Below are 12,819 nucleotides of genomic sequence, written 5' to 3'. Positions count from 1 at the left end.
TTCTCCCATACTGCAGTCAGGCACATCCCTCTGGAAGACAGAGCCCAGAGGACCCAGTTAGGGACAGATGCTCTTGCTTGGCCTGTTCCATCACAGAAACGACTTCTTGGACCCAGACATGCACACAAGGAGCTCACCTTGGAAAGGCTGCTGCTGACGCAAAACTCTTGAGACCCCAAGTGCTGGGAGCTGCTCGTTTTAGACTCCTCATCAGAAAGTGGGGCTCTCCTAGATGAGGAACAAGACATGGCATTATAAAGTCCTGAGGTATTCTCCCAGCACCTTCCCTGTCTCCATTTGGCACAGCAGAGCAGCTCAAAGTCTGCTGAAGCTTGCCTGCTGCAGGCAGCCAGGTCCTCAGCAGCACAGCTACCCCACCAACACAACCTGCCTCCCTGACCTGTCAGGAGCCTTGTCTGGCCCAGTCAACAGCACTGCCTGCTTACCTGACGCGTCCTCCACACGCAGCTGTACCTGCCTGACAATACTTTTTCTCCACGGCCTAGCAGCACTGTGCAGTTTCCTTACTCATGACCATTTCAACTCCCCAAGCCCCACAACAGTTCGGTCCAGCCCAGCCCTCCCACACCACCCTGCATTGCAGCCCAGCCTCCAAACACCTGCTCCCATGCCCTCCATTTTTCATGCAGCTTTTGCACAGATTTCCAGTCCCATTCTCCCCACCCAGCCCCATCCTGCTCACCTCTCCTTCCACACACACATCCTCATCACTGTTTCTCTGTCCTCCAGCCATATTCACTCCAAGTTCCTAACTTCCCACCCCAGGCACACAAATCCTGCAATACATGAAGCATTTCTCCTAAGATGATTCCTGTTCCACACACAAGTGCAACTAGCTGGTAACTGCAATTCAGCCCCGCAATGCCATTCTGCAAGTCAAAGCCATTAAGACATGCTGTTGATGTTCATTTCACCTCTACGACCAACACTCCCAGTTCATCGCTCCCACATGCCAGTCCAGAAGCTACAACTTCAGGACCACTCCATGCCTTTCACTCCCCAGGAGTCTCCTCTCCTCATCTCCTCCATCCCAGTCCCTACTGTCAGTCATGGTCCTCCAAAGAGGCCCTTCCCCAGGCACCGGGCTGTGTAGATAGCCTCCGAGTCCTGCCACTACAAGCGCTGTGCACATTCAGCTCTCCAGCCCCCGGAGATCTCTCTCCAGCATCGAAAGTGTTCAGGCCCAAGGTGTTCAGCATATGACTGAAGCAGCCAGTCACCCTTGGTATGCAACGTCCTGCTGGCCTGCACATTTCACCTTTTCTCTTCAGAAGACAGTTCCTGAGCGGAAAGTACGAATTCAGAACAAGGACTGTGAACTCCAGGGAAATGGGAAATACTGAAGAGATAACTGTGCTCATGATCTGCAGGATGACTGGACAAGAGACAATGCTCCTGTGTTCAGTGTCCCACCCCCGTGACACACCTGCCCTAGCAGTATTTGCCTGATGACACTTCTCCAGTCTTTAAGGGTCATTATAGAGAAGCTGGTGGTGCTGGGATAAAACAGTTCAGTTTTAATTTCTGCTGATGACATGTTTTCTTCTGGTTTTGTGCATCCCCCTCTCCCTCCTTGCCGTGCTCTCAAAACCAAGTAACAGATGCAAGCTCTCTGAGTGAGCCCTTCTCATCATGGGGCTTACCTACCCCTCGTGCTCAGCTCCAGGACTCTGGTCTCTTGGCCATTTCAAGCAGCCCATAATGGGATATCAGCGCCTACGTGAGATCTGAGCACTCTGGCTACAGGGAGGCCACAGTGACTCCTACGCCTTACCAAATGCCCTTGGGATTACAGCGCTGTGGCAGTCTCTGGCCACATCTGTTCCCCCATCTCACAAAACTACTTGGTTGTACAGTCAGTGCTGACCCCTTCAAACCACAGTAAAAGCCTGATCCCTTGAAAGGCCTCCTATTCCCTCCCTACCACACAACCTTCTTGCTATTACCCTCCACAGACACGGTTTGCCGTGGATTTCTTTAACCTTGGCTTCCCAAGTCAGCCAGGCCGCAAAAGGCTTAAGAGGATTGTTATTAATAAGGGGGGGGGGGGGGAGATCAGACTGCTGCAGTAGGCGGCAGCGCAATCCAGATGACAGCTGAGAGGTGCCGGGGCGAGGGCCAGCCAGGCGCAGGAGACACTAACCCCCCGGAGCGATGCCCCAGACGAGCTCCCAGCCCTGGGGACCCGTGAGGCTGGCGCTCGGGTGCGGCGCAGCATCGCTGCGCCCCACGCAGCCCGCCGAGGCGGTCGCCGAGGGCAGGGTGGCCGGGCCGCGGGGCTCGGCGAGGCCCCGACCCGGGCCAGGCCGGGCCGCAGCAGGCCTCCGCCAGGGCCGGCGGGCGGTCAGCTGCCTTGCCCGCCCCGAGCCGCGCGGAGCCCCGAGCGCAGGGCCGCGCCGCGCCGCCCCGCCCCGCGCGGCGGCGGCCGGGCGGCGGGGCAGGGCCGGGCAGGGCCGGGCCGGGCCCGCAGGCGGCTCCACCCCGCGGGCGGCCAGGCGGCGCCGCGGCGGGGCGCCAGGGGGCGCGCGAGCGCAGCCGCCAGCCCGCGGAGCTGGCCAGCGGGGCGGGCCGCGCCGCGCCGGGCCCCGCAGCGCCGCGCCGGGGAGGCGCCCCTGCCCGAGCCGGGCCAGCGCCGCGCAGAGGGAGCTCCGGTGCAACGGCCCAACCCCTGCTGCAGCGCCGGGGGAGCACCAGGAAGGGCCCAGAGCTGCCCACGATACCAAACTACAGCCCGCTAAGGAGCCGAGTGATTACCCTGAGTCGACCCCTTCTCTCCCCGTTCCCTCCCGTCCTAACCTTAAACAGGGCCAAAGGCCGAGGAAGAGCATTTGGTTACAGTTAGCCTGGCTTGCCCGCCTTGCTCAAAGCTTGTATTTGGGAAGTGCAACACTTTATTAGATCGCCTTGGTTTGCCTGAGCTCAAATGGCCCATACACCAATGTTTATTATAAACTAGAAGTAGCTCGGAGCAGTTCAGGAGAGGAATAGGGCAACGCCATCCACCAGCCCTTATCTGAGGGCTGCACAGCAGGCTGAGCAGCTGCTGAGGGGTAAAGATGATCTCCGTCTCCATTTCTGCCCCAAATGAGAGTCTGAACTCTTCCCTATCCCACTGTTGTTCTGCCTGGCTCTTGGAGGATTTGCTGCCAGAAGCCTTAGTATCAGGAGCAAGGGAAGACAGGCACACACTGCCTTTGAGCCCAGAAAGCCTTTTTGGCTCTGGCAAATGTTCTAAACGCACCTAACCTCAGGGAAACCACAAACTGATCAGTTTGGAGAACAATACCCCAAAGCTGCAAGAATAAAAAGGCACTGCAATGCCATGGGACAGACCAGGAACCAGTCTCGATCAGTTCTGCCTCCCAGCCACTAATCCTCCCTAATCTCCTAGTTGGTGGCATGTCACAACTCTCCCATTTAATCGTTTGGTCTGTACTAACCCTCCTGGGTCACTGAAAGCTTTTCTTAACAGCTTGGCTCATAGTGGGTCAAGCCTTTTCCTTCCCCAGTTCTTGCCCTGGCAGTTAAGAGCACAGGTTCGATGAAGCCAATAGCATGTGCAAATGACACAAACAGCCTTGCGACCCATCAACACTATAGATATGATGTGGCTACATGCAGCTGCTGGTTCCTCCACAGAAAGCAGAGACCTCCAGCGCAGCCTGCCTGTAGACCCTCCTCACTGGAGCACGGGACGCAGGCACCATCATACAAATGGCACCGTTTAACCGCATATCCATTTCCCCCCTGCAGCTCTGTCGCACCTCAGCCTGATTCCCCAGTAAAACGCCCTGAGCGAGCCCTTTCCCTAGCCTCTGCAGATCCCTAACTCACGTTCTCCACTCATGCCTTTCTTGCCCTACCAAGCCGCCCACGCACCTCACCTCTCCTCGTTGAGGCCACACATGCGAATCCGCTCTGCGCTGGTCCAGTTGTGCACCCCGCTATAGAGAGGTGCTGTAGAGATCATGACAGCTACTTGTCACCAACCAGGACCTGTTGGGGCTTGAGGGGCCACTCTGCCTGCAAAATCAAAGCAGAGAATTGGTAAGGCTTTCCAGGATGCTTGCATCCAACTGTGCTGCGCAGAGAATTATCCCCAACTTCATCATCAGGCATGCTGGGTCCAATGCCTGGGATGCTACAAGTGTGTCTGGAAAAGGGCTAGAAGAAATAAGCAGTGCCTTGGGACAGAATCCACAGCCCACTCATATTAAACAACTTTTGTTGTCAAAAAACCTCAGGCTATCCCAAGAGTTTCACACGGCCACCTTCACATCCATCCATATCCTTTGAAAGATCCCCCCACTTTCCCTCTCACTCGAGAGGGACCTCCAGCACAGAGGAGAGAGGCACAACACAGAGCTTTAAGCAAAATGATGTCCTGTTAAAATGCTGACAGCCCCAAGGTTTCATATTACGTTGATCAACTAGTGCGCGTCTGCTTCAAAGGGGGGGGGGGGACTCAAAAGAGCTAAGCAACTGGGGAACTCTGGATGGGAGCAAAGGTTTGCCAAGCAGTGCCATCAGACATGCCATCAATCAATTATCACCTTACTCTGCTGGGAAGGTGCTGGCATTCAGAGGAGTTAGGGGTGGAAAACGTAAGGAAATCCAGAGATTCGCGAGCATCCAAGACACACTGTCAGTTGGGTGGAGCTTTTGAGGGAGAACGTTGCAGCCAATCCTGTAGCGCTGGTCGTCCGAGCATTAAGGCAGCTTTGCTGCTCAAGTCACATCAGGGAAAAAGCAAGGGAGAGAGGATCTACTGCACTATCAAGCAGACTAGGGCAGACCAAGCAGGACTGGCTGCAAAATGCACAGATACTGTCAAAGATACATCCTGATACAGAGAAATATGAAACACGTGAAGGGAAAGCAGGCAAAGATAGGCACAGCAACGTTCTCAGTGCAGCAGGTGAGAGTGGGAAGCAGCTAAAAGTGGCGTGTTTCAAAATCTTACTCAGTTGTCTTTTTTCATGACAAACTCATGGGGACACAAGATCCGAGTAGGACAAGAAGCAGCTCGCACCATCAGTTTATGCTGAAACTAGCTGCAAACAGATCTAGAGACAAACAGCTTAAGGAAATCAGGCTACAGAACTGAAGGTGGTCTCTGAATACAGCTGCTGTCAGATAGCCTCGCCCCTTATAAATGTAGGCATAATTTTAAGCTGAACCATGTCTGTGGGGATCCTCCAGACCGAAAAGAAGGGCCGGGAACATAAGAGAAATTGGGGAAAGGCAGTTTGCTTGGGGGGAAAAAAAAAAAAAAAAAGGAGCGACAGACACGTCTGCAAACAAAAATGCACAAGTGAGCAAAGAGACTGTGGAAATCAGAAGTCAGACGAAGAGGGAAAAATCCACTAAAAGACACACGCTGTAAGGTGGAAGAAATACTCGGCAGTGGCAAGGGTAGCGGGGCTGAGTCTAAGAGAGACAGCAGGGTCATACCCAAAGAGAATGAGAGGTGGCTTGGAGCAGGAAGGGGAGGAGTCTTTCGATGCTTGGAGAGAAATGCAACATAAAGGAAATAGGGGAACAAACAATCTGCGGGGATTTCACCATCTTAGGCTAAACTGAAAGAAGGGGAGGAGAAAGTGTCTGCCCCTGAGCACAGTGGCAGGACAGATGTTTCAGGAGAAACCAGAAGGGACCTTCTGTGGGACAGGGGGAAAGAGATGTGTCCGGCTGTGCTAAGTGCAACTGAAGTTTGGAGACAGGCCGAACTAGGAAACCTCAAAGTGAGCATGTATGAGGCATGACCTGAGAAGAGAGCTGGCGAGGAAAAACTGATAACAGGTTTTACAAGGAGCTGAGAAAACCAGCATGGTTTGGAGTACTGGAGTAAGAACTGGTCAACAGAGGAGGCAGGACCGCCAGTAGAGGAGAGCCAGGAGGACGCAGCAACAGCGATAGACACTGTTACATGAATTCTTGGCCTCTATTCTCTACGGACGATGTGGGACCCGTGCCAAAGGCATTTCACAGGGAACGAAGAAGAAAAAGAATAGAAAAATCAAGATCTCAACTAAGAGATGGCATAAAATGTGGGGAAAACAACAACTTGCAAACATGGGCTCAAACATAAACTGGAGTGAACAGCAAAGGAACGGGATCCTTAAGAATATGGACCGGGAAGTTTGAGAAATGCAGGGAAGAGCAACCTCCCATAAAGCTAAATGCTAAACCAGAAGGAGCAACTAGGCTCCCTGGGCCAAAAAAGACTTTTTTAATTGAGTTGACACAAGCAAACCAAGCAAATCTCTCGTCTACACTGGTTCAACTTAATACGACTTTAAATGGATGTAATTAAACTAGTAGAAACCCCTTGGAGAACACAACTAGGGCATGGTTTCACATACATGTCTTTCAGTAGAAGTAACTGTTTAAGAAGCCCGTCTCTCTGCTCCCCTCTTCAATTATGCCACTAAAACTGTTTGTGGGATGTCCTGGTAAAGTGGACCGGGGAGTTGATAGGGGTTTAAAAACTTTTTTTTCCCCAGCTGGGTTGTTTTTTACCCATACTAGTTCCTAGATCAGGTTTACCATGAGGGAGAGAGGGCACAGCCTGATACAGCATCTGCCTAATCCATTACCTTTGCCAAGAGAAGTGTAGGTGAAACCACAGTCTTATTCTGATTTAGCTCAATAGGTGTCTAGTCAATTCCAATTAACTCCAAAGAAAACTAGTTTAGAATAAAATAAGAACAGCATAGCATTTTGATAGAGAAGCCTGGCATGCGATATTAAAACTCCTTCACCATTCAAAACCAAACATGCTCTAAGAACTGCCAGCTAAAAAGGTGTCGAACACATTAGCCTCCAACAACCAGCGCTCAGAGAGATTTTCAATGGCATAAAACTAATACGGTGAATTAAATCCATTATGAGCATGAGTTTTTTTGTTCATTAAGACAAAACCTCTCATCATTTTGCAAATGGTTGGGATGGTACCCTACAACCCAATCTCTTCCAGACTTCACAAAAAGCAAAGGAGAAAATGTCTTTGTTGCAATAAAAGCCTGCTTTTGCTCAGGTTAGCTATTAGTTGCCTACACGTGAAAGTCCCCTTGGATTAAGTTAAGATATGAATATCGCTCCTGCAATATTGCTGTACAGACTATGGAAACAAGTTTCCTGAGATAAAGTTATTTGGTAACAGATATTTTCTAGTAATTATCTATAAACAAACCCTCCTTGCACTAAAATCCCAACAATTGTGGTTTCCACACATGCTTGGTTTCTGGTCTCGGGGATCCTAACTTGAGTCGCCTGAGATAAGGCCTCCTGATTGACTTTTCAACCATAACACTGCCCCTCACATGTCCGCATCCCACCCCAGGGTTAAGGCAGCAGAATTGTTCGGGTAGGCTCAAAGCAAATCAGATCCATGAGCTACCCCCGCTGAAAACGAGTCTGCCCCAAAATAACAGTACTTTCTCAGCCCGATCAGTTCCCTGATCTGACTCAACCCTCAGCCTCTCCAGCACTTGTGTTGGCAAGTGCAAGTGGCGGCAGGACAGTAGGAAAGAGGCCAGCAAATGTGTAAGCCAGCTTATCAGGGCTGCCACCAAACTTCTAGCCACAGGAAGCAAAGAGTTTCATTTTTTTTCCTGGAGAAAATGTGCGTTGAGTTAATTTGCTCTGGTCAGTGTTCACCATAACAGATGTCACGTCTACACTAAAAGCTGTTCAGCTCTGGTTTCTGTACCGGTTTGGCCAGGTCATGCAAACTAGATGCCAGCAGATCACGACTATCTCAGCTAAACCCTGCCCGGGCCAAGCATAAAATGACAGGTACTAAACACAGCAATGACCAGTCACCCAAAATCCCATTGCTGCCAACACTAGTGCAAGGCTTCTCTACACTTGGGCTCTGGGCAGGCTTAGTTATCCCATGATACAGGTACGGCAGCGCCATGCAATGCAGGCAAGCCCAGTCCCCGCGAGTGGCGATCTGCACCATTGCCAACAGCTCGGGTTTAAATAATGGCAAGCTCCACCAGCGTAAGCGGCAGCTCGGCCTTCCCGCGCCGCACGGAGCAAACCTCACGAGGCCAAGGGCAAGCTGTGGAGAGCCTGCTTGGGATTGTATTGGCGCTAACTTTGTGTGGCTCAGCAGACAAAGAGGTGTGCTCAGCTAGGGTCCAAGTTCTTTCCGAACCCTTTAAATCGCTGCCTGCTCTGCTTCCTTTTACTCTTGCAACGGGCTCTCAACTGCCGTCTAACTGGGACACAGGCACGCCGGAAGGAAATGGCGATTTTTTTCCAATCTTAGGGTACTGAAAAGGTCCAGCGCATCCCTCTGCAGCAAGAGCGCCGGAGGACAGGATTTCTCTTCTTTCTGAGGTGCTGTGCAAGTCCTTTGGCCAGGGGGCACTGTGGAAGGCCAACGAGGGATGCACTTTGACCCTGGAAACACACCCACAGGAGATACCTTTGTAACATTCATTCCCAGAAAGGCACAAAACCTAGAATGAAATTCTGCCCCCCCCCCTTTTTTTTTTCTCCCTGGAGATTACAAAATGTAAGACTGATTATATATCAGTTACTGGAAACTCAAACGGGAATCGCTGCTTGGAGTTCAATGCCCACAACCCACTTACTTCCACGGGAGCAACAGCAGCGGAACAAGAAGGAAAATGACCCTACTGGTTTTCAGAGGCGCTTGGAAGGGCCAGAAAGAAACAACCTGCCTCAAGAGTAATAGTCACATTCACTTAGAATAGTTTGTTCAGTTTGGCAGTCTTTGTTGCCATTAGTAACACAGGCAAGAAATTACATTTGTTTTTCCACATGATCATCAAGAGTCCATGTGGGGTACAGAGGTCCAGCCTGAGTGCAAATGCAGAGAACTTCCTGAGATGTCTTAACAGGATTCAGCCCCAAGCAGCGTTTCTGATAACCCCTTTAAAGTGAACGGGTGGGGGTGGGGGGGTGGAAATCGAGACGATCCCCTCACAGGACTCACTATGGATCCCAAATGCTGCCAGAGAAAAATCTAAAAACGTAACTGAAAAAAAAGAAAAAGAAAAAGATTTATTTTGCATCATGCTACTTCTCACGTAGAGGTCTGAAGTTATAGTGGCAACAAGGAACAATTAAGCTGGAACAAAATTCAGCCATTGAGAAGCCAGACCACGTCCACCGCACAATTCCACAGAAGCCGTTACGATGCACTGGATTTGGCCTTTGGCCTGTATGGCAGTTCTAAACTCCGTTTGGGTTTCCCACTTTGCTACACGGAAACCCCTGGCTGTTGCTGTGCTGAGCCAGGCTTTGCCTACATATATTTGCTTAAGCTGATTTAAAGACACAGTAACACTGTAAGTAATTATAGATACTCAGCACGATGTGTTGAAAAGAGAGGAAAAGAAAAAAAATCCATCCCCATTTAAAATAGCAAAGTTTGCTGCACATTTGGTAGGCCTTTAATAATAAGCCTTGGCTACTGGATAACTTGTGTCACTAATCCCTCGGACGTTCAGGAAAATCAGACAGAAAAGGCTGCGCCCATGAAAGCCCCTTTGAGCAAATCTGTAAGGAATGAAGAAAGATGCAACTAAGGGCAGATATCTCTAAAAATTTTCATGTCCGAAAAGCCTCACATCCTACAAAGTACTACAACTGGAACGCAGCTCGCCGTTCCCCAGGAGATGAGAGGGTACACCAGAACACAGAGGTCCCAACTGCAGCTTCCTTCTGAGGGCCAGACTACACCAGACTCGGGTTTCTCAAATGTTCCCACAAGTGTGTCTTCAGAATTAGGCGACTAAGCAGCAAAACCGTTGCTACTAGATCTGTACAGGCACCACGCAGTCTTTAGCCCTGTTCTGGCACCGGGACCTGCTAGATCTAGGCATTGGTGACAGTGATGAAAACGCAGGGCAGAGAAGAGAAAGCTAATGCAGACATGGCAAAAAACCCTCAAAGCTGCAAAGGAAGCTGGACGTGTAAGCCTTTTACTCATGCAACTCCCCACTAACTTTGGCGGTATCCAGCAAGAACAATGGTCCTCAAGAGCAGATTCTCTGGAAAGAGGAGAAACTTGCCTCATGTTGAGTTTAATCTACAAAACCTTCTTGAGGTGCTTTTCTGAACTGGTTCCACCCACAATCAAATCAAGGTATCGAAAGAGCTCACAGAGGAAGCTGCAGTAAAGCTACCAAGTATGGACACTAAGTCGAAGGACAGTTTAGCTTTTCCCTCCAGCGAGGCCAGCGGCAGCAGGAAGCACCTCCTCGCCAGTCCTGCCGCTGCCCATGTTTGTCTTGGATGCAGGGAACGAGGGGCCCTGGCCCAGACCCTCGTGCCACCCCACAGCTCTCTGGCAGAAGCAGAGCGCAGGCAGCACCGGAACAGGGGCAAAGCCGCCTGCACGCCCCGGGGCTGCCGTGCCTCCGTGCGGACGGCCTCAGCCCCCTCCACGGCCTCAGCTGCCAGCGGAGCACCGCAGCCGCCACCACCGGCCCGCCGCAGCCGCCAGCCTCCCCGCCGGGCCCGCGTGGGCCAGGACTCGGGGCGCTCGCCTTCCTCACCCCGCTCCTGCCGAGCGGCCGCGGCCCGGCCGCCTCCTGCCCCGCGGCTCCCGCTGCCCTCGCCCCCGGGCCGCACCGCAGCCCCGCGCCTCGCCCGCTGCCTGGCGGGGGCAGGCAGGGCCCGGCCCCGGGCGCACGCGGCTCCCCGCGCGCCCCCGCTGCCCCGGCAGCGGCCGCGGCGCCCTCGCCCCAGCGCGCCGGAGCCCTGCCGCGGACAAGGCCCCGCGGCGGCTCCCCGCACGCCCGGCCTCGCCACGCCGTGCCGCGCCGCGGGCAGAGCCGCCCCGGCGCCGCCGCTGCGCGCCCCGGCCGCCGGGCACTGCCCGGGCTCAACAGTTGGCCCGGCCGCCCCGCGGGCAGCCCCGGGCCGCGCTCCGCCGCGCCGCCTCCGGCGCTCGCCCCGCCGCCGCGGGCAGGGCCGCCGGGGCCGCGCGCAGCCCCGCGGGGCCGGGCCGACGCACCGGGGCAGCCCCGAATATGGAGCTGGCGGCGGCGGCGCTGCCCCCGGGGAGGGCTCTTCCGCGATCGACCGGAGCCCTGCCGGCCGGGACGGGGAGTTTCTGCCGGGCACGGCCGCCCCCAGCCATAGCAGGCGCCGGAGCAGGCACGGGCCACGCCGCGAAACTCCGGGAGCGCCCGGGGCCGCCGTCCCGCCGCTCGCCGCCGCGGCACCGGTGCGCTGCGCTCCGGCGCGCCCCGCCCCGCCTCGCCGCGGCGCCCCGGGACCCCCCGCGCCGCCCCGGGAGCGGCAGGTGCCGCCGCCGCCGCCGCCGGTGCCGCCGCCGCCGCGCGAGGCAGGGCAGCGGCACGCGGCGCCCGTCGCGGGGCAGCGAGCGGCGCCCGCCGCGGGCGCCCCCGGCCCCGGCCGCTGTCACTGCCCGCGGTCCCCGCCCGCCCGCCGCCGCTGTCCCGCTCCAGGACGCTGCCCCCCCGCCGCGCCGCCGCGCCGCCCCGCAGCGCCGCCCGCCCGGGGGTGTCCCGGGACCCGTTTCCATGGAGACCCCGGCCGGCTGGGCGGAGGGTCGGGCCGCCCGCTCCGTCCGCCTCCCCCCGGTGGTGGGTGCGGGGCGAACGGGCCCGGGGTGCCCGGGCAGCGGGGCCGGGTGTCCGGAGCGCGGCGGCGGGCCGGGGGGGAGGGCACGCACCTGCTTCCCGAGCCGGGCGGGCGGCGGGGGGCGGCGGGCCGAGGCGGGCCCCTGCCCGAGGCGGCGGGTCGGACACTGGGCGCTGCGAGCGGCGGTTCGGCGGCGGCGGAGACACTGGCAGCGGCAGCCGGAGTGTGAGGGCGAGAGCGAGCCGCCGCCGCGAGGCCTGCCGGGAAGTGTAGTCCGGCCGCCGCGCCCCGCCGGCCGCGCCGCCGCCCTGAGGACTACAGCTCCCGGCGCGCCGCGCGGCCAGCCCTGCCCGCACGGAGGGGGGGGCTGTGCAGAGCCAGCCGAGTCCGGAGAGGGAACGAGCGGGAGGGAGGGGGCTCCGCACCCGGCACAGCCCGGGGGAGGGGGCGCGGGAGGGGAGGCCGCTCCCCGCCCGGGGAGGCGCCGCCCGGCCGCGGCGCTCCGCACCCCGCGCGGCGCGGACGGTAGCTCCGGGCGGGCGGCGCGGCGAGGCGCGGGGGGAGCCCCGTGCATATACACACACACACGCACGCACACACACACACACACACACGCACAACACACACACGCGCGCACGCACACACGACCCCGAGCCGGGGCACCGGCGCCCGCACCCGGGGCGGGGAACCGCGCTCCACACCCAGAGGGAGGAGGGCGGCGGGCGGCGGGCGCTCCACGCCCGGCCAGCGGGCTCGGCGCCCGGCAGCGCGCTGCGCTGGACGGGCAGCGCGGCGGCCCCGCCGGCCAGCGGCGGAGCGGCAGGCGACGGCACCGCGCACCTCGAGGTGCCCGCGGCCGGGCGCGGCGAGGGGACGTGCCCCGCGCCGCCCGGGCAGCGCAGCGCAGCGCGGCCGAGCCGCAGCGAGCCGCGCTGGCGGCGCGGGGCACGGGCGGAGCGGGCGTGGAGGCGCTGAGCCTCCTGCCGCGCTGCCCGCACGCCACCGGGCTGACGTGGGCCCGCGGCGGGGGAGCGGGCCGAGCGCCGGCCCTCGCCCCGGTGGAGGGCGGTGGGAGGCGGACATGGCGCTCGGTGCCCTCCCGCGCCGAGCCCCCGCCTAGGCCGGGGCGCGCCCGGGCGCGGGCAGCGCTGCGGGGGCGGCCCGGCGGCCCCCTCCCCCGCGCCACGCGGGGCACCGCGCGGC

General features: G+C 57.4%; 1 protein-coding gene across 2 annotated transcripts in view; it reads right to left on the bottom strand.

Moving 5' to 3' along the window:
- The window catches only part of BCORL1 (BCL6 corepressor like 1), a 31,266-nt gene extending 19,533 nt beyond the window's left edge, over positions 1-11,733 (bottom strand). Inside the window, exons 1-3 of one of the 2 annotated variants that reach the window (XM_067304487.1) lie at positions 11,708-11,733; positions 3,906-4,044; positions 138-228 (exon numbers count right to left, since the gene is read on the bottom strand). In XM_067304487.1, the coding sequence (XP_067160588.1) occupies positions 138-228; positions 3,906-3,991 (177 nt within the window). In that variant the 5' untranslated portion in view covers positions 3,992-4,044; positions 11,708-11,733. Of the gene's footprint in view, positions 1-137; positions 229-3,905; positions 4,045-4,574; positions 4,591-11,707 lie in introns of those variants that run through there. The other variant, XM_067304488.1, reaches the window with a different exon arrangement.
- Positions 11,734-12,819: the final 1,086 nt, after the last annotated feature.

This window comes from Apteryx mantelli, chromosome 13 (assembly GCF_036417845.1).
Source record: "Apteryx mantelli isolate bAptMan1 chromosome 13, bAptMan1.hap1, whole genome shotgun sequence".
Taxonomy (NCBI): Eukaryota; Metazoa; Chordata; class Aves; order Apterygiformes; family Apterygidae; genus Apteryx; species Apteryx mantelli.
The sequence above is the reverse complement of the archived record's forward strand: the minus strand, read 5'-3'. Positions and strand labels throughout refer to the sequence as shown.